Here is a 20407-nt window from a genome sequence, read left to right as displayed (position 1 = left end):
GAAAGGCGAGGCATTAAGAGCTTGTAGATCGGCTATTTTCACAATATTTATCTGTGGAACAGTCAAACAAAATGTAATGCTTCATCATACTCCTACAGTTCCAAGTGCTTGTCAGGGTGGGGGGGGGTCCCCGCATTCAGTCATCTGTTGCTAAGAAAGCAATGTTTTACTAGGCTACTTGTAAATAAAGAATGGGGTGAACATTGTGTAACAACTTGTCAGGGTAAATCATTGTGTATAACAGGTCTTTGTGGGTGGATAAAGAATAATAGGCAAATTAAATAACACAGACAAATGCAGACCAATTATACCATCATTTACTAATAATAAATTTGCACAACATATATTGAAGCCAGTGTCACCAATGGACACATTGCAACCTGCATTCTATTAAGTTTTAATTATTGGCATTGTGTTGTTGGATAGCTACAACTCTTTGCAAACATTCCAAATGTTTCTTTTAACAACATATAGTATACAAAAATGTAAAAATCGATTTAATCCGTTAGTCAAGATGTCAAATGTTTCTTTTAACAACATATACGGTATACAAAAATGTAAAAATCGATTTAATCCGTTAGTCAAGATGTCAAATGTTTCTTTTAACAACATATACGGTATACAAAAATGTAAAAATCGATTTAATCCATTAGTCCAGATGTGGTCCAAGAAAGAAATACTAAACAATAAAAAGACAGATAAGGGATTACATCAAAAACAAATCTTTCAAAAGATGTGGTCCAAGAAAGAAATAATCAATAAAAAGACAGATAAGGTATTACATCAAAAACAAATCTTTCAGACTCCGTCGCTTTAACTTGCACTCATTACGTCTTTCCCATATGGTCTGCGGTTAGGATTCCAGGTTTTTCACTCCTCATGCATTGAAGGCAGCATTAGCTTAGCCTGACACTTCAGTCCGCACATCACCACCCCCTGCTGGTGGGTGGTGTGAAACGAAGTGTGTGATTGAGTCTGACGCTAGCAGTCAGGCAAGCATTAGCTCAGTTCAGGGCTCTCCCCAGGTTGGCAGAGGGAGAGTAGCGTCCAGGATTACAGCTCAGGCAATTGGCGCCGGGTGAAAAATGGGTTACAAAATCGTGGGATAAAAATGTATACAAAAAATGTAATACGTTTAAAAAAAGGACTCATCTGAGTGCATGGTTCTAGTCAACAGTGAGGGCTCCCCAGTCCTGCAAAAAACATCTCCACTTGCTTATTCTTCAGAGAAGATGGATCAATATTGTCAAAACAACTGCCAAATACATAAGTTTTCAGCCTCTATCACACCACGCATCTTAAGTTTCCCCATTATGCAAGTAAATATACAATACAAATAAAATTTGAGGGTTAGTATATTGTGGGTTATTACAATCGGCTCACGCGCAGATCACTCACATGCGCAATCACCTGCACGCCGACTACTCCAGCTAAAACCACAGCACACTCAGCTGCCTCCAGCTTATGTTCATGCTAGCCTTTTTACAATATAATTAGCAATTTGGCATTGATGATTATTATAGACTACTTTCAGCGCGTTTGGTGTGTGGCTATCGTGTTTGTGTGTATGTGTGTGTGTGTGTGTGTGTGTGTGTGTGTGTGTGTACCTGTGTGTGTGTGTGTGTGTGTGTGTGTGTGGTTCCTCCGTCCGCCTGTCCGCCGCTGTATTCCCTGATGCGGAAAAAACAAACCCCTTGCTTAAAAAAAGAAAAGGGCAAATTCACCCTGAATTACAGAGACGTCGATTCGCATTGGATTAGTTTTTATCAGAGGTCGTCTGTGATGTGATGATTATGGTAGGTAAAACGGCCTGTAATTTATTACAGACATGGTTGATTCAGACGGGATATATTAAAAAAAATAAAATCATTCATGACTTTAGAACAGGGTTCCCACACATCTTTACCAATTAATTTCCAAAACTTTTCCAGAATATTTAACCCGATTTCCAGGACTATATAACAATAATTAAGCTCAATAACAAGTCGCTTACTCCTATGCACAATGCCCAAAGACAGGTAGTGTATGCCAGTGGTTCTCAACCTTTTCAGGCCGTGACCCCCGAAATAATCATATTTGAAGAGAGTTGAGGAATTTTGTATAACACAGTTTTATTGTGAAAATAGCCGATCTACATACTCACACGTGAGCATGTAGATCTGCTATTTTCACAATTTCTGCCTCTAATATTTGACAATTTGGCCAATGTTTAATTTGTCATTTCAGTATTAACAAAATCAATAACGAAAGACAATGCATAGTTATTTTTCCAGGACCTTCCAGGACCCTTGATCAATTCCAAAATGTTTCCAGTACTGGAAAAACATTTTTCTAATTTCAAAATATTTCCAGGAATTTCATGACCGTGGGAACCCCGTTAGAAGTCAAAGCTACTCTACTCGGCCCGTTTGCACTGTATTGCCAGGAAAATCATGTACATCTCAATGCCAGTTATGGGAATGTTTTCCTCCCTCTCTTGGTGGAAGAAAAGCTCCAGAACCGTAGCGGTCATCCAACAGAAGACCGGCAAGTAGCACATGTGTGTGAGGCTCTCGTGTGTCTTCATGTGCTTGATGATGCGCAAGGCTAGATCTGGCTCGTCTCGTGCGTACCTATTGGTGAAGTAGGCCTCTCTGTTGGGTCTGGTGAACCCCCGTAGCTCGGTCACCCTGTCGAGATAACTGGGAGGGATCCGTCTGCCCGCCGGTGGTCGCGAGGTGATCCAGACGCGGGCCAAGGGAAGCAGACGCCCGCTGATGAGGCTCGTCACTATCGCTTCGATCGGCGCCGGCTTATTGACGTCGGTCACGACCTCGTTGCCCTTGAAGTCCAAATGACACTTGAACTCGTCCACACCGTCGAGGACGAACAGAACTTGGGGAATGTTGAACTCGTTAACTTCCGCCAATTCCGTAAAGAAGCCTTGAATGAGCTTTAGAAAGTTGACCTTACTTCCTAATATCGGATTGAAGTCTTTCAGACGGAATGGGACCACCACTTCCCGGTCGTCGGTGCACGTGCGTGACCAGTCCAGAGCGTATTTCTTTGTCGACACCGTTTTGCCGACGCCGGCGGGTCCTGTCGTTAGCACCGTTCTGATTGTTTTCCCTTGTCCGGGCATGGTCCTAAACAGTTCACGCAGCCGGATTTCTCTTTTCCTTATCACTGGTTTACCGGATGCAACATCTCCTCTGTCATTCGTTACGAATAATACGTCAGTCCAGATATGATCTAGATTCTTAGGGACTCTATTTCTGACCCCCTCAAACACATACTGAACCGGCGTAGCTCCGAGTGCTATCTGAAAATCCAAAATCGCCTCCTCTGAATGAGAGAAATGAAACAAGAGGAGAGCAAGTGTTAATATCTATAGAGACAAATACATTCATTTGCAAACAAGTTGTCACCAGCAGGTAATAAATCACTGTAGTCAGGATATAACCAGCTGATTGTAGAGCGTATGCAATGGTTTATCCATAGCAACAGTTACTTTATCAAGAATACTGTAATACATTGTATTAAGAGCTTAATTTCTTCAGCTAGTGCTAAAGTTTCTCAACCTTTTCAGGCCGGGACCCCCGAAATAATCATATTTGAACTGGGGACCCCCCACCCTGACGAGCACTAAGAGTTGAGGAATTTTGTATAACACGGTTTTATTGTGAAAATGGACGATCTACATGCTCACAACACAATAGAACCGTGTTGTACAAAATTCCTCAACTCTTAGTGCTCGTCAGCGTCCACAGTTCAAATATGATTATTGCGGGGGTCACAGCCTGAAAAGGTTGAGAACCACTGGCATACACTACCTGTCTTTGGGCATTGTGCATAGGAATAAGTGACTTGTAAATGAGCTGAATTATTGTTATATAGTCCTGGAAATTGGGTTAAATATTCTGGAAAAGTATTGGAAATTAATTGGTAAAGATTGGTGGGAACCCTGGAAATTCAACAACATGCTACAGCTGATTTGCATCGATACCCTCCCACTCCGCCCACACAATTTGGCCAGTTTCTCCCAGCCACTACAGGTCTAACTTGCTTCTTTTTCAAAGCAGTATCCAGCCTAAACCTGCTCAACCTGATGTCCAGCAGCAACCCCCACCACACACACAAAGACAAAGTCATTGTATCTGTCACTAATAATTAGTGCAACTAATGCAGAAAAAAATTGTGCAAATCTTTGAATATATGTATTTTCAAAGCGAACGTTTGTAACTCAAATTTTGCTTCTGGGTGGTCCCTGGAACTAAATATTTTGAGACGGGGGTCCTTGGCCAAATACATATCATTTTGGGGGTCCTTCACATGAAAAGGTATGAGAACCACTGACATAGTAGTCTCTCAAGAACAGACTAACTGAGCTCCAGTTGAAGTGAAAACTGAAAAGGACCTTTTCTTTGACGATGGCTAGTCAGATTGCTGACATAGAAACATAGGTTTTTCAAAAAACGTTAGAAGGATTCAAATTTTCACGATTTTAAAAAAATAGCAGATCTACAAGCTCACACTATTAGTAATAGTTAAAGCATAAAATAATAATACACAATATAGTGTACCCGTTCTGAGGATGTACTGTACTATCCAAGAATGCTCTCAACTGCAAGCCTACTGTTCCTTTGAATACTTTGTTAGTAAGAAATGTAAACGGCACGAGGTACGGCAAAAGGATAACACAAAAAAGTGCCAGGGATTTTATTTCCCACTTTTGTTTTGATGACTCGTCACTTTTCACAGTTTTGTTCTGAAATTTAGCCCAAGGAATGTTTTTCATACAAAACAAATGCTTGCAATGGATTCAGAATCATGAAAACCCCCTAGTTTGACTCAATGCATTCTACTTAAAGCAGATTCTTCCTTTTTGTATATATTTTTCTTTTCCTGTATAGTGGAATCAATGAGACAGTGAATAATATACAAATGGCCGTAACTTTTTTTCAGAATGTTTCCAGCAGAGCAGGCCTCTCATTCTGTGGACCTTAATGACCAAACTAATAGATAAAACAGAAATAAAAAGTACGGCAGACATCACAGGTCATCTCGCATTTTGGGTGACTGGGTCCCCGGCTATTTAGCCTCCTTCTAAAAATCAATCAATTGAGCTAGCCGTTTTTGCTCGCCATTTGTGAATTATTTTGGAAGCCTTTGAATATTTTCACAAACGGCATCCCCAAAATAAATTTAAGAATACCGATGTCGTCAAACAGGTCAAATAATGACGGATATATTTTTACACAAGAAAAATTACTCGTTACTCCTATGCACAATGCCCAAAGACAGGTAGTGTATGCCAGTGGTTCTCAATCTCAACCTTTTCAGGCCGTGACCCCCGAAATAATCATATTTGAAGAGAGTTGAGGAATTTTGTATAACACGGTTTTATTGTGAAAATAGCCGATCTACATGCTCACAACGCCTCGCGTTGCGAGGCGTTGTGAGCATGTAGATCGGCTATTTTCACAATTTCTGCCTCTAATATTTGACAATTTGGCCAATGTTTATTTTGTAATTTCAGTATTAAATAAATGCATAGTTATTTTTTTCCAGGACCTTCCAGGACCCTTGGATCAATTCCAAAACTTTTCCAGTACTGGAAAAATATTTTTCTAATTTAAAAATATTTCCAGGAATTTCATGACCGCGGGAACCCAACGAATAGTTAGTACCTCGACACTTGACAAGAGCGTAAATAATGACGTCACTCACTGTCATCGAGGATGTCAATGAGGTCGTACTTCATGACATAATGCACCGTGATCTCCAGCTTTCCCTTCCGTGGGTTTGGCTTGGCGTCCTCCTCGTCTCCTACCAGATATGCCGTGCCCCCTGGGTAGCTGAGGTATGTCGACTCATGCGTCATCGAGGAAAAGTCTATCATGTCTAACATCCCAGACTTGTAGGGCTGAAACAGACAACGATCAAGTCAGTATTGGTTTCTTTGTGTATTCAATCGTTTTTCCAGAGTTTAATACCCATTTAGGCCTAGAATTATTGAATGCTTTAACCAGTGAAAAATAGCAGATATACAAGCTCACAGCGCGGCACCGAGCTTGTATATCTGCTATTTTTGAAAAAGTCGTGAAAATGTGTGCAAATCTTTGAATATATGTATTTTCAAAGCGAACGTTTGTAACTAAAATTTTGCTTCTGGGTGGTCCCTGGAACTAAATATTTTAAGATGGGGGTCCTTGGCCAAATAAATATCATTTTGGGGGTCCTTCAAATGAAAAGGTTTGAGAACCACTGACATAGTAGTCTCTCAAGAACAGACTAACTGAGCTCCATTTAAGTGAAAAGGACCTTTTCTTTGACGATGGCCGGCCAGATTGCTGACATAGAAACATAGGGTTTAAAAAAAAAAAAAACCTTAGAAGGATTCAAAAGACACTTATAGAATCGGGTCAAAATTCTAATTTTCACGATTTAAAAAAAATAGCAGATCTACAAGCTCGCAGCACGGCACTCGGTGCCGCGCTGTGAGCTTGTATATCTGCTATTTTTCAATAGTTAAAGCATGAAATAATGATACACAATATAGTGTACCCGTTCTGAATGGGTTAAACAAACAAAAAATCTAAAAGAAGAGAAAAAGAAATCTCACTGTTAGCGCAGAGCGGTTTCTTTGAGAACTTCGACGGCTTTCATTGGGATTTCTGTGGACGTGAGAAAAGGCATTTTACTTGCATTGCACTCAAATATCTGACTAGTGAAAAAAAAAAAAGGTTTGTGTTGTAAACAACAAATATGGAGGTTCACATACAGACGGTCAGCTTTATTTTGAGAGCATATCAGGTAGACCTTGAAGGAATTACTGCCTCACACTGTCACATTTACGGTAAATAGAGGGTATGCACGTCCACTGGGACCCGCCCCCCTAATCTAGACTGAGTGGCAAAACATTGAGCTGCATGGAGCACTGGAGTTTGGAAGTGCTAGTTGCAAATCACTCAACGGCCCTGCATACCACCTGTTTCTAAATTGCACATAATGCAGGAGGCAGCAGGATGTTGTGTTGTAGAAAACGAGTGCTTCCAAACTCTGACACTTGGAAAAATTAAAACCTGCACAGAATGTCTTGACAGAAAGTAGCTCATAACATGCCTATGGTGGATTTTTATGAAACAAAAACTTTGCAGATAGAAAGAGGATAATTCAAGCTTTCAGTACAGCCGCAATGTTGGTGAGTTAACTTTGTTTTATACAATCAGATAGGACTTTTCTGTTTGGATGTATGGGCTGTCAATGGCAGAAATTAGTGTTTTGCCACTCAGTAGGCGTGTTCCCACATAACTTCCAGCTACAGTGATGTCACGCGCATACCCTCTATTGTATTTCAAATCCAACGTGAGTATAGGCCAGGGGTTTTCAAAGTGGGTGACGGGGCACCCTGGGGTGCCCTGACGGGCCTGACGGCAGTCCAGGTGTGCCGCGAGATAATTTGATAATATTTGGAATTTAATTGGAGTGGACACTTGAAAAAATATTTAGCATCATTTTAAACTTGAAGCACAAAGTTATTTTCAGTCAGTTCTAACCAAAATGGCTGTTATCTCAACGTTTTCCTCGCAACATAATCACTAAAATATCGTCACTGTCGGGCAGAAACCTCGTATCTCCGAGTTTCAAATGTGTACGTCTTTTGGTAAAGCAAAGCCCTGCTTCATCATACAAGACTGTCTCACAAAACTAGTGAAAACAGCCGATCTACAAGCACACAACGCCTCGTTGTGTGCTTCATCATTAGATGATAAATACAAAATGATCGGTTTTGGACATACAAGGTTTCCACAACGATATAGATATATGCTATAAATATAAGGTGCTGGGAGTGAAAATTATAATATAGGGGTGCCTCGGATTTAAAAAATATTCATGGGGTGCCCTGAGACAAAAAAGATTGGGAACCCCTGGTATAGGCTATGTCACTCTCAATGTATGGACACTGGACAGCAGAACAGCCTTCTCTGATTTACAGATTATTTACTCAATATTGCTTCTAATAGTTCTAAAATCAACACATTATATCATGCAACAAAGATAATCACTTGAGGTTAAATTCTCATCTTACTTCTTGCTCTTTGTAGTGCGGTCAATCCTTTTAGAGGGGGCGCCTCGGTCCTGATCCTTATTGGACATTGTGCCTTCAAAAGATAAAATATAAACAATATTACATTTTACACATCTGACATATGACTTTTCATTTAGATCATTTGTCTAGAACAGAGTTTGCCTTCTTTATGCACGTCTGGGGGTATATTTCACGACCTAAAATAACCAGTTAAATTAAATGTCTACTTCACAAACAACCAAAACACAATATACAAATGATGTCCATCTGTCAGTTGTAATCACTTGTTTTAAATCAATAAAGTAACTGTATTACTAGTAGAGTAGCCTCGGAAACCCAGACTTTTATTTTAGAGTAATCTGGGTTCCCAGAAGCTTCTCATTTTCGCCACTAGGGGGCGCGGGGGATCAAGATGATCTTCTAGAATCTAGATAGAAATGCTATTATAGGCATACTGACATGAGCAACTAGTGATATATTTTGCCACTATAGACAGTAGACGCTATTCTGGAATTGACTTCAGGATCAATATAGCCTCTTCTTCCCCAATCTTCCATATGATGGCTCTCTCCAATTAACAGAGGAATGGAGAAGCAACCATTTTATGTGCACATCATGTGAAGTTTAAGGAAGTTCTGCCTGTGACCTCTGTGGGAACTACATTTCATCATAAGTTATAACTATGTAACAAAACAAAAGTGTGTTTTGCTCTAAATTACAAGCTGAATCGATATATATTTTTGTAGCTTTGCGTCTTCAAGTTAAGATCCAATTGGATTTTTATCAGTTGAACTGGATCGTTAGTGTGTTTAACTTTAACTGACAAACCAGTTCCACCCTTTGCCCGGACAGGTTGGGTTACATAAGCGCTCCGCTCCCTTATTACAAGGCATCGACTACGGAAACAACAATAGCGTAGGGTAGGACAGGACAGGACAAGTGTGACGCACACTAAATGCAGAAGTAGGCAGTGCATGGTGACTAAAGTAACTAAGTAAAAGTACTCTGTACTTAAGTACACTTGAGTTATTTGTACTCTTGAGTGTTTCCAATACTTTTTTTTGCTTCTACTCCTCTACATCTTGGATGCAAACAATGTACTTTCACCCCCCTGCATTTATTTGAAAACTTTAGTTACTAGTTACTTTGTAGATTTTGATTATTATTACAAAACTTACATTAATTAAACTTCAGCCCTATATACATTTCGTCCATTTTAGCAGATCGACAAGCTCGCGATGTGACGCATTGTGAGCTTGCCATTTTCACATGATTATTATTATTTTGTTAAACTTAAAATGGGACATTGTGCACAATGAGTACTTTTACTTTTGGTACCTTTAAGTACTTTTTGGTGCCGATATTTCTGTACTTTTAATCAAGTAAATTATGAATTCCAGACTTTTACTTGTAACAGAGTATTTCTATATTGCAGTTTTGATACTTTAAATTAAGTAAACAATTTGTGAGTACCTTTTTCCCCACCACTGGCAGTAGACAGTAGCCTATGCTACAAGTGCCTGGCTACAGCAACAACTTTATACAATTTCTAAAAAGCAAATGTTATTTGTTACTAACCTGCTGAAAACTGCTCTGCTTCTTGTCACCAACGCACACACTACACACTGTACACAGACAGCAGCGACGGAATGCAATCCGCGTGTTTTGCCACGAAAACAACTTGTTTTCTTCTTGAATAAAAAGTGCGTGTTGTGTTGATGTTCCAAGTTAACGACTTCCTACATTCCTGTTGCTGCACGTTCCTTCCTTTAACAATGTGACTCCCACAATGCTTTGCGACCTAAATGTCACAATAAAAGCTCATTGCCTATGGCAGTGGTTCTCAACCTGTGGGTCGGGACCATAGATATAGAACCTCCAGGGGGGTCCCACAAATTATTTGGGGGGTCCCCAGATGATTAACTTAATGTGAAACATTGTTTTCTCACTCAACAGTAAACAAACCAACATAAAGTTTAAGTGTATAGTAGAGAGTATCTGCACATTTCTAAAGTGACAATTTAAGGACTTTTTAACACCTCTAAAATGACAAATGAAACATTGGCCAAACTGTCAAATATTAGAGGCAGATATTGTGAAAATAGCAGATCTACATGCTCACAACGCCTCGCAATTCATGGAATCCTGAATTATTTTTTTTCGCTATTCTTGAAATTGGAATCCTGAATCCTTAAATGCATTTAATTGTTCTTATGTTAACTTTATGAACTTAAATAGGCCTACATTGTCAATAAGAAATACTAGTAGTCATTAAGCTACTAATATAGACTGGAGTAATTAAAGTGGGTCATGTTTGCATGTTTGGAATGGTAACAGCTGAAATCAATAATATACTATTATAGTATTACGATATTAACCTGAGGGCCGCATTAAGTGAAGGTGGGGGCCGCATGTGGCCCTCGGGCCACCAGTTGCCCATGTATGGCCTATGGCCTCTTGCTGCCTATGACCTCTTATTGCTGCCACTCCAAAAACCTGGGACAAATTGCAACAGAAACTCTTTCAACTTTGTTTTTGTTTCATAAATTTATGTTAGTAATAACACACAAAAAGTCCTAAAATCCCCCAAAATATATATGTTCTGATACACTATATAGGCTACATTATATTATTGCCGAACTAAATATATATATTATAGGGTGTTTTCGATGACCGTATTTCAGAGACAAAGCACTTATTTGGGAGTCATACATGATACATGGCTGTTTCTTTTTATTATTGAGAGTGACTGACTATCTTAATACACTAATACAGTGGTTCTCAACATTTTTGGCTCAGCTAGGGCACCCCTATAATGCTTTTCATCCATATCATGGCACCCCTAAATTACACTGTTAGTGTAGCCTGCTTCCAGACCATAGACCCCACCCACTCTCAGAGTGGACTCTTTCTCTGCGTGAGCTGAGTCTGAGATCAGGCTACTGTTAGTGTTATTTTACAGCACCTTACATTTATGTCATATTATGGTACGTACATGTAAAGGTTTCTTATTATGACAGATTGAAAATAACTTTAAACTTGATGTTTAACCACTTGAATTCCAGAAGCCCTATTCTGGGGGGAAGGGGGACATTCCCCCAAAATAGCCGATCTACAAGCTCACAACGTGTTGTGTTGCAACACTGTGATCTTCTAGATCTGCCTTTTTTGGCAAAGAGATATGGTGTAGATTGAAGTACAGTGCAATTAATATGTGTCTATAAGTGGGTAAACTGAGGTGATATTGATACATTCCAAATAATTATCAAAAGTATCCTGCAGGTACCCCTGGCCTAAATGTGAATAATTGGGCAGACTATTATTTCAGGTGAACTCAGAAGGTAATGACATGAAAGCTACAAAAGACTCCTATAGCTTACCCTCCATATTATGAAAAACAAAAGATGTTGGAGACCACAACCACATAGCCTAGGCCGTACATGGGCAACTGGCGGCCCGGGGGCCACATGCGGCCCCCACCTTCACTTAATGTGGCCCACAGGTTAATATCAGAATACTGAATATATTATTGATTTCAGTTGTTACAATTCCAAACATGAACTGCTTTAATTCTGTCAGTCTATATTAGTAGCGTAATGACTAGTAGTATTAAAATGTATTTTGTTATGTCCAATGTATTTGTAATTAAGTTCATGAAGTTAACATGAGTATATAATTAAATGTGTTTGAAAATGTTACATTTCAGGATTCCAAATTAACAAGAAAATTATTCAGGATTCCAATTCAAAAGAAGCAAAAAATTGCCGATCTACAATAGGCATCGCAGCGGGATGCGTTTTGAGCTTGCAGATCTGCTATTTTTCGCTTCTTTTGTATGAGATACTAGAATGACAAAGTAGGACGTAGCGACATGCAATGTAGTTTTCCTCTAGCCTGGCGGAGCCCGACGTTATTATCTGTGTTCATTCCTTCCACAGTATAACGTCAGCTTGAAAAGTGGGCGGGAGTACTTGCCTTGACAGACAGACTCCTCTAACCAATCAGCGTAGCATAACATCTCTCAGCCAGTCGGAAGAACGTCAAACAAACACGTCTTTTCGGCCGATAAACTCCACTAGCGCATCCCCCGTGTTACTTTTTAATTGATGTAATTGATTCCAACTCTGAAATAACTGCACTTATTGCTTGTTTTATGGTTAGAGCGTTAACTGTTGCATCGCGAGGGCAGCCATTGTTGTTTTGAAAATGCTGCAGGCTGCAGCATGCATCTACGTCACCGTCTACACATGGACCAATCAGGGAAATCTTTTCACTTGTTGTCAGCAGAGCCAGGAAAGACAGCTACGTTTGTTGTGCGGAAGCAGTCACTGATTGGCTCCAATCAGAGAATAATCGGTATACTCGCTGCCAATCAACGGAAGTCCAGACGTTATACTGTGGAAGGAATGAACACAGATAATAACGTCGGGCTCCGCCAGGCTAGTTTTCCTCCACCTGAACAGACATAACACATTGACAATAAACAGACAAGGAAGGGTTTAGGTAGAAAATATATGCACATAATAACCAACATAAAGTGTTGCTCCTCCTCTACCATGCTGTAGTTGAGAGAGTATAATCCTGTGATATGGCATCTCTCTCAGTCTGGTTTCCCAAACCCAGATAATCCTCCTCTCACACAGCATCCCACACTTCAGGTTGTTTTACATTCAAAAAGATAAACCCTGGGTACCAGCTTCGTCCCTCCAGAAAATGGTTCAGATTATCCCAGTGCTGGCTCAACCGCTTTTAGAACTTCCTTGTTGTCCTCTTTGTCCGTCAAAGCCCTAAACCAGGGTTCCCCAATTAGTTTTCCCCAAGGGCCGAATTATGTCTAGGGTACCAAGCCGAGGGGCCACAACATTACAGGGGGCGACGGTGGCGTTCCCGCTACTCCAGCGACTGCGACAGTTCAGATATCGTCGTTGTCGGGTGAAAATCTTGTATGTTCAAAACCATTCGTTTTGCATTTATCATTTTAAAAATTATTTAAACTAGTGAAAACAGCCGATCTACAAGCACACAACGCCTCGCACCGCGAGGCGTTGTGTGCTTGTAGATCGGCTGTTTTCACTACTTTTGTGCGACAGCCTTGTATGATTTGGGAAAGAGCGTACAAATTTGGAGATATGAAATTTCCACCCGACAACGACGATACACTAGTGTTGTTGGTGTGGGCCAGACAGTAGCCCCCCGCGGGCCGCAAATGGCCCACGGGCCGCCTATTGGGGAACCCTGCCCTAAACAATAGTAATCAGGTCATCATCATCCCTTAAGCTTTAGTCTAAAAATGAAGTTTAACATGATGTGAATTAGTAGTATACCTCTCATTTATTTGTAACGTGCACGTGTGTGTGTGTGTGTGTGTGTGTGTGTGTGTGTGTGTGTGTGTGTGTGTGTGTGTGTGTGGCATACATGAAGTGAGAGAGAGTTGTGACAACACGACGGTGGTAAAAAATGTTACCAACCCTTCAATAAAATGACAGCACAAACGTCACTGTAAAATATATGTACCATCTCTTTATTCTCACTGTAAAACAGCACAGTTGAATTGTACAGAAGAGGACTAGGAACACATCTGACAAAAAAGGTCTTGAGGTAAGAATTCTAAGAATAAAGTCCGAATTGCAAGATGAAATCATGTAATGTACATGAGGCACTTGTCCGCTACATTTCAAAAATAAAGAATCCACCGGTTTGTTTAATCACTGACTGCCATTAAGAAGCTAACAGGTCTACAGTTGCCTCTTTCAGAATAAAGTAATATTTTACTTTGAAGAATACAATACATTCCGTAAGCTACAAAGACATAAAACAGACTCCCTGACCAATACATGTGCATCCAGAAAACAAGGTGATTTGTCAGTGCACTTAATGGTATAACCATTTAAACTTTAAATATTAACTCCCAAATTGAGTCTCAATTTCTAGTGCCCTCACAGACTCTTTGACAGTTATGTGTGCTCAGACTGTGGCACACGTGTGCGCACAAGTGTGCGCACACGTGTGCGCGCGCGCACACACACACACACACACACACCTGACAAAGCACCCATGTCATTCGTTGGGAGCAACGACAGCAACAAGTCTTTTTAAATACACAGACTTTGTTTTTTTACTTGGCACCACCTGGCGAATACATAGATGTGCAAAAAAAAGATGACAAACCAAAAACCACAATTATTATCTTACAGTAACAGTCCCAAAAAGAAATCAATTGTATACTTCTATGGATATATGTCTTTCATGGAAAATAAATTCGACTCCTCGTTAAAACGCATATAACAATCATAAAAATGAACAGTGCATTAAGTTAAAAACATAATAAAACAAGCTACACTTGATAGGGGATTGGAGTGTGTGTGTGTGTGTGTGTGTGTGTGTGTGTGTGTGTGTGTGTGTGTGTGTGTGTGTGTGTGTGTGTGTGTGTGTGTGTGTGTGTGTGTGTGGGTGGGTGGGTGTCACCAATGCAAGTGTAAGTGTGGGTGTCGGTGGAGTTGACTAAGTAGTTCCTCTTCTGTTGGCTCAGTAATCTGCTCTCTGAAGAGAAAACAATCGAAGAACAAGATAAAGATTAGAGCAGCAATCAGTATCTGTTTATCCAAATAGTTATTATTATTGATTTGGAAAAATAAGAATAACAGCACTGAGTGACATGTAGATAAATTAAAGGAGTAGTTCACCCCCAAAACGCCTTTTTTTCCTATGGATTACTCATGCCAGGAAGACTTGAATTCAATAATATTTGTTTTGTATCATCATTTATATCATTCCCAAGAAAAAAAATTATAGTAAATTTACCCCCATTGATTCCGGATGGGGACCCAAATACATTTGGGTCCCCAACCGGAATCAAATGGGGGTAGATTTATTGTAATCAAATTATCGTCTTAGGAATGCGACAAATACAAAAAAATATTATTGAACTCAAGTCTCCATGGCATGAGTAATCCATAGAAAAAAAGGCATTTTGGGGGTGAAATACTCCTTTAAGCTTTGTGATTTTGTCTACAATAGCAGTTTGGGGGATTGATTTCTGAACACGGACAAGCGGTGAGCAAAATGTCAACGTACTTAAATATGTGCTGGACGGAAGTCTCGAATCTTGTCTTCTCCACATCCGTGATAGAACAGCTGTGACTGCGGTCCCACTTATAAATAAAACTCTGTTGGGAAAAACAAGGTAGAGGATTTATCAGAGGTACAGTCTGAATCAAGATGTAGATAGTGTCTGTCTGTCAGTCAGTCAGTCAGTCAGTCAGTCAGTCAGTCAGTCAGTCAGTCAGTCAGTCTGTCTGTCTGTCTGTCTGTCTGTCTGTCTGTCTGTCTGTCTGTCTGTCTGTCTGTCTGTCTGTCTGTCTGTCTGTCTTTCCATCCATCCACCCACCCATCCTTGTGGTCCTCTGGCATTTTTACAACTGTGATGAAATGAATTATCTTTTAGTAATAGACCCAAGTCAGAGATTCATGTTCATACAGTAACTGATTCTTTATAGTTACAGTCAGGGACGTGCCGTCCATTGGGAAGAGCGGGACAACTCCCGAACGGCCGGTTCATTCCCGGCCGGTCCAGGCCGGCCAGTAGGAAAAAATAAAAAATAAAATGTGGGCACGTCCATTTTGGGGGCTGGGCGGCCAACAAAGTAAATCGTCACTGTCGGGCATAAACCTTGTATCTCCAAGTTTCAAATTTTATCATACAAGGCCATCGCACAAAAGTAGTGAAAACAGCAGATCTACAAGCACACAACGCCTTGCGGTGTGAGGCGTTGTGTGCTTGTAGATCGGCTGTTTTCACTAGTTTAGATCATTTTTAAAATGATAAATACAAAACAAACGGTTTTGGACGTACAAGGTTTCCACCCGACAACGACAAAATATAACTCATGTAATTGGCCCACTGGCTTGTCACTTGTCATGATCTGAAATGGCAAATCTTTGAGTAGCAGCAGCGCTATAGAGAGATCTCTCTCTATAGCGCGCAATGAGGGCCTCTACAACGCTTTTTCCCGGGCTGAATCAGGGGCCCAGCACGTCCCTGGTTTCAGTGAAGAGCCCACAAAGAATGTGGGTGAGAATGTGAACGATCTATCCCATGGGGAATGAAGAGAACGGAACAAAGAGTTATTATTTGTGCTAGCATCAACTACTCGTCTAGGATATCCTACAGCATACTGTACCTCTAAGATGAGCGCCACAAACAGGTTGACCCACATGACTGAAGAGGTGAGCCACCAACACACAAAGTACAGCTTGGCCCACCTGGACGAGGGAAGAGAACAGACACAAGGTCAGCATAATCAGAGGCGTGATTTCAGAAAGAAATAGGGGGGTGGCAAAAAAAACAAGTTACCAGAGCCACATTTCTAAAATACCAAAAATAGTTGATCTACAAGCTCTCTAGCTCCACTATTTTCACTATTTGTTTGGGGGCGGAAAGAGAAAATGTTTGAAAATGTTTTCCTATGATCACATTCCCAAAATTGGGATGCCGCATTGAAAGTGGTAAATAAATTAATGGTTGCGTGCAATAAAACACTTCTCAAAATGATAACAAGTGTCACATGTGTAGACGTTATGATTTACCTGCTGGGTTGAGAACAATATGCATAAAATAACTGAATTCAAGGTTAAATGCGAACACTAGGGGGGTGGCAACTGACAGACCCCGATGCCCCAAATGACACTCCTGATCATAATTAGCAGAAACAACACCTGAACATAGATTATCAACCACATTCCACGTTGCGCAAGGCTGGATAACCCCCCGGCTCCATTGAGCGCGTCAACGGCAACGTCGTGTCACCGTCGACGCTGGGAACGCTCCGGTTTTAATCAATGAGGGGTGCTCAACTGCCGACGGCAACGTCAACGTCGGACGCTCCGGTGACGGCGTCCAAACTCAAAAATCGCCCCGGTTCAATTATTTTACGCCGTCCACAACGTCCAGTCATGTATACATTATGATTAAATGCATTGTATATTTAAATGTAGGCTATATACGTGCTTTCTGCTGTTGGATATCCATTCACGTCATTCACAAGGGCGACCCAAAAATCTTAGCATATTGTCTACGTAATTACAGTGGTCTTCTTACTTTGATAAAATGATGTATAAACACAACAGGCTGGGAAACAACTCCTTTCTCATGTCTTCCTTAAACAGGTCAGCAGACTGAGTCTGAAGTTCTCTGAACACTAAGCCAGATTATTTTATCCTGGCGGTGCGGGTGCACCGAAAATAGCCGATCTACAAGCTCACAAAACAGCATGTCCCGACTGCATGCAACGTGTTGTAAGCTTGTAGATCTGCTACTTTTTTCTGCACTTTACACAGCATAAATGATAAATTAGGCATAACTTTACAGTTGATAATGCTAATATCCTCATCTGATCTTTGATTGAAATATCAACAAATTCACGTTCAGTGGAGCCAGTCGGACGTCAACGTGACGGCGTCAATGACGCCGTCAAGACGCAGAGCAACGCGACGCCGCCAATGGAGCCCTGGGGTAATGAGGGCAGCAACGAACGCTGGCTGAAAACACAGTAGGTGTAGCCGGGGAGCCACTGTGCCAAAATGAGAGAAGACCTGTGATGTCATGACATACTCCAAATTTTTGTTTTTCCTATTAATTTGGTCAATAAGGTACACAGAATGAAAGGCCTGCTCTGCCGGAAACATTGCGAAAAAAAAGTTTCCCATTGACTTCACTATACTGGAAAAAACACACAAAAAAATATGCTTTAAGTAGCATGTGAAGGGTCAAACTAGGGGTTCTTCATGATTCTGAATCCATTGCAAGCATTTGTTTTGCATGAAAAACATTCCTTGGGCTAGATTTCAGCCTCTCAAACCTGTGAAAAGTGATGAGTCATCACTTTTCACCGTTATTTTGGTCCGTTTTTAAAACAAATGCTTGCGATGGATTCAGAATCATCAAGAACCCCTAGTTTGACACCTCACATGCTACTTAAAGCATATTTATTTTGGTGTGTTTCTGTGTGATACAAATGGCCATAACTTTTTTTCACAATGTTTCCGACAGAGCAGACCTCTCATTCTGTGTACCTTAATGACCAAATTAATAGAAAAAACAAAAATAAAAAGTATGTCATGACATGTCACAGTTATTCTTTGAGCTTTTGGGCCTGTGGCTCCCCGGCTAGTGCTGCTCACTGCCAGTCTCAACAAGTCAACATTCATTGAGTGATTCTGTGAACTGTAGAAAGGAATGTTTTTCACTCTACTGTATGTGTTGGTATCTGCACCTGGATAGAATGATACGAAGCCTGCGGGGGCAGACAACAAAGGAGTGCCACTTCCTGATCAGTCACATGCTCTCTCCATCTGATTGGGCCGGGCTATTTACCCATTTAGGCCTAGAATTATTGAATGCTTTTAGCTATTGAAAAATAGCAGATATACAAGCTCACAGCGCGGCACCGAGTGCCGCGCTGCGAGCTTGTAGATCTGCTATTTTTTGAAAAAGTCGTGAAAATGTGTGAAAATCTTTGAATATATGTATTTTTAAAGCGAACGTTTGTAACTCAAATTTTGCTTCTGGGGGGTGGTCCCTGGAACTACATATTTTGAGATGGGGGTCCGTGGCCAAATACATATCATTTTGGTGGTCCTTCACATGAAAAAGTTTGAGAACCACTGACATAGTAGTCTCTCAAGAACAGACTAACTGAGCTCCAGTTATGTGAAAAGGACCTTTTTCTTTGACGATGGGTAGCCAGATTGCTAACATAGAAAAATAGGGTTTTTCCAAAAACCATAGAAGGATTCAAAAGACACTTATAGAATCGGGTCAAAATTTAATTTCATGATTCAATTTCATGATTTTTCAAAAATAGCAGATCTACAAGCTCGCAGCGCTGCACTCGGTGAGCTTGTAGATCTGCTATTTTTCAATAGTCAGAGCATAAAATAATAAATAATAATAATTTCTCCCAGCATCCACTGTGGGTTTCTATGATTCCCCTATGGGGGTCTACTCTATATCATTCCATTCCCTGTAAAATCTAGTTGGCAAATCGTTAATTATAATTCTGCTTACAGGGAATGAATGACAGAGCCGTGACGCCAAATATGCCTAAATGTTTATGCGCTTTACACTAGGCTCAATAAATATAGTTATTTAATGCAAGATTTGTCTGACTGAACTTACATTTATTCATTGTATTATTTGTTTCATTTTTGTAACGCCTGTACTAGGGCATTCACGAATAGTGATTTTTAGTATTCGAATTATACGACCTCAAAGTATTCGAATAGTCGAATATTCGACAGGACTGGCCAAACTGTCAAATATAAAGTCAGCAAGAGGCAAACATTGTGAAAATAGCCGATCTACATGCTCACAACGCCTCGCAACGCGAGGCGTTGTGAGCATGTAGATCATGTAGCATGTAGATCTGCTAATTTCACAATATTTATCTGTGGAACCGAGTCACATTAAATGTAATACCTACAATTCCAAGTGCTTGTCAGGGTGGGGGTCCCCAGTTCAAATATGTTTATTTTGGGGGTCACAGCCTAAAAAGGTTTGAGAACCCCTGGTATAGAGCATTAACAAATTCATTCACCAGGGGCATTGACAACTCATTCTTATGACTTCCTATCTCACCAAGTTTTATAAACTGTATATTTTTTAAAGAGAAAACAATAAAAATAAAATAAAATAAGCGAATATTCGACTTTGGAGAACAACGTTGAATAGTGACTTTGATATTCGAATATTTGGTGAATGCCCTAGCCTGTACCTCATCATTTGTGTTTTTTTATTGATATGTGTGAATACAAATCCACAGCCCTGAATAGTACTACCACAGAAAGAGACAAGATGGACCAGACACTGTGTTTCATCCATGATCCATCCATTCCTCACTACAGGGTAAATAATGGTGGTTTATTGAAGCAATAAGCCACAAGAGGCGAGTGGTTACCTGGTATTTTACACCGGCTGAGAGGCGTAGGGAGACACGAGGCACAGCCGAGTGTCTCCAACCCTCTCAGCCGGTGTAAAATACAGGTAACCAGAAGCCTCGCGTGGCTTATTGCTTTTCTAAAACGGTTCCAATATGGCAACATGAAAAATCATAGACATGTACCAATTAAACCTGTTCTATTTCACTAATAATTCACTTTGCAAGAAAGTAGTCCCCAGCTACAGGAAAGTAGTTCCCAGCCTTTTGCCAACAACACAGGTGCAGATAATTGGTGCACTAGCTGTGGAACACTGTGGAAAGAAATAACACAGCTGGGTTTGATATAAACTGATTCAAGGTGTGGGTTATAGTCTCATATACCACAGCAAATAAGGGAAAC

The 20407-nt window shown here is 40.5% G+C and overlaps 2 protein-coding genes across 4 annotated transcripts in view; both read right to left on the bottom strand.

The window, feature by feature from the left end:
• Positions 1-378: 378 nt before the first annotated feature.
• On the bottom strand, positions 379-9792 carry LOC308288555 (protein NLRC3-like). The gene is made up of 5 exons (XM_080730022.1): positions 9650-9792; positions 8072-8144; positions 6605-6656; positions 5710-5905; positions 379-3324 (listed from the first exon to the last, which is right to left on the bottom strand). Exons 2-5 carry the CDS (start codon positions 8137-8139, stop codon positions 2396-2398), a joined length of 1245 nt encoding a protein of 414 aa, XP_080586148.1. The 5' UTR covers positions 8140-8144; positions 9650-9792; the 3' UTR covers positions 379-2395.
• A 3799-nt stretch (positions 9793-13591) lies between these two features.
• The window catches only part of tpcn2 (two pore segment channel 2), a 53546-nt gene continuing 46730 nt past the window's right edge, over positions 13592-20407 (bottom strand). For 2 of the 3 annotated variants that reach the window (XM_080729885.1, XM_080729886.1), the window contains exons 23-25: positions 16252-16333; positions 15146-15237; positions 13592-14611 (exon numbers count right to left, since the gene is read on the bottom strand). In XM_080729885.1, the coding sequence (XP_080586011.1) occupies positions 14533-14611; positions 15146-15237; positions 16252-16333 (253 nt within the window). In that variant the 3' untranslated portion in view covers positions 13592-14532. The remainder of the gene's footprint in view (positions 14612-15145; positions 15238-16251; positions 16334-20407) is intronic. The other variant, XR_013962195.1, reaches the window with a different exon arrangement.

This window comes from Nannobrachium achirus (genome assembly GCF_963921795.1).
Source record: "Nannobrachium achirus genome assembly, chromosome: 7".
Classification (NCBI taxonomy): domain Eukaryota; kingdom Metazoa; phylum Chordata; class Actinopteri; order Myctophiformes; family Myctophidae; genus Nannobrachium; species Nannobrachium achirus.
This window is presented reverse-complemented; position numbering and strand designations above follow the sequence as displayed.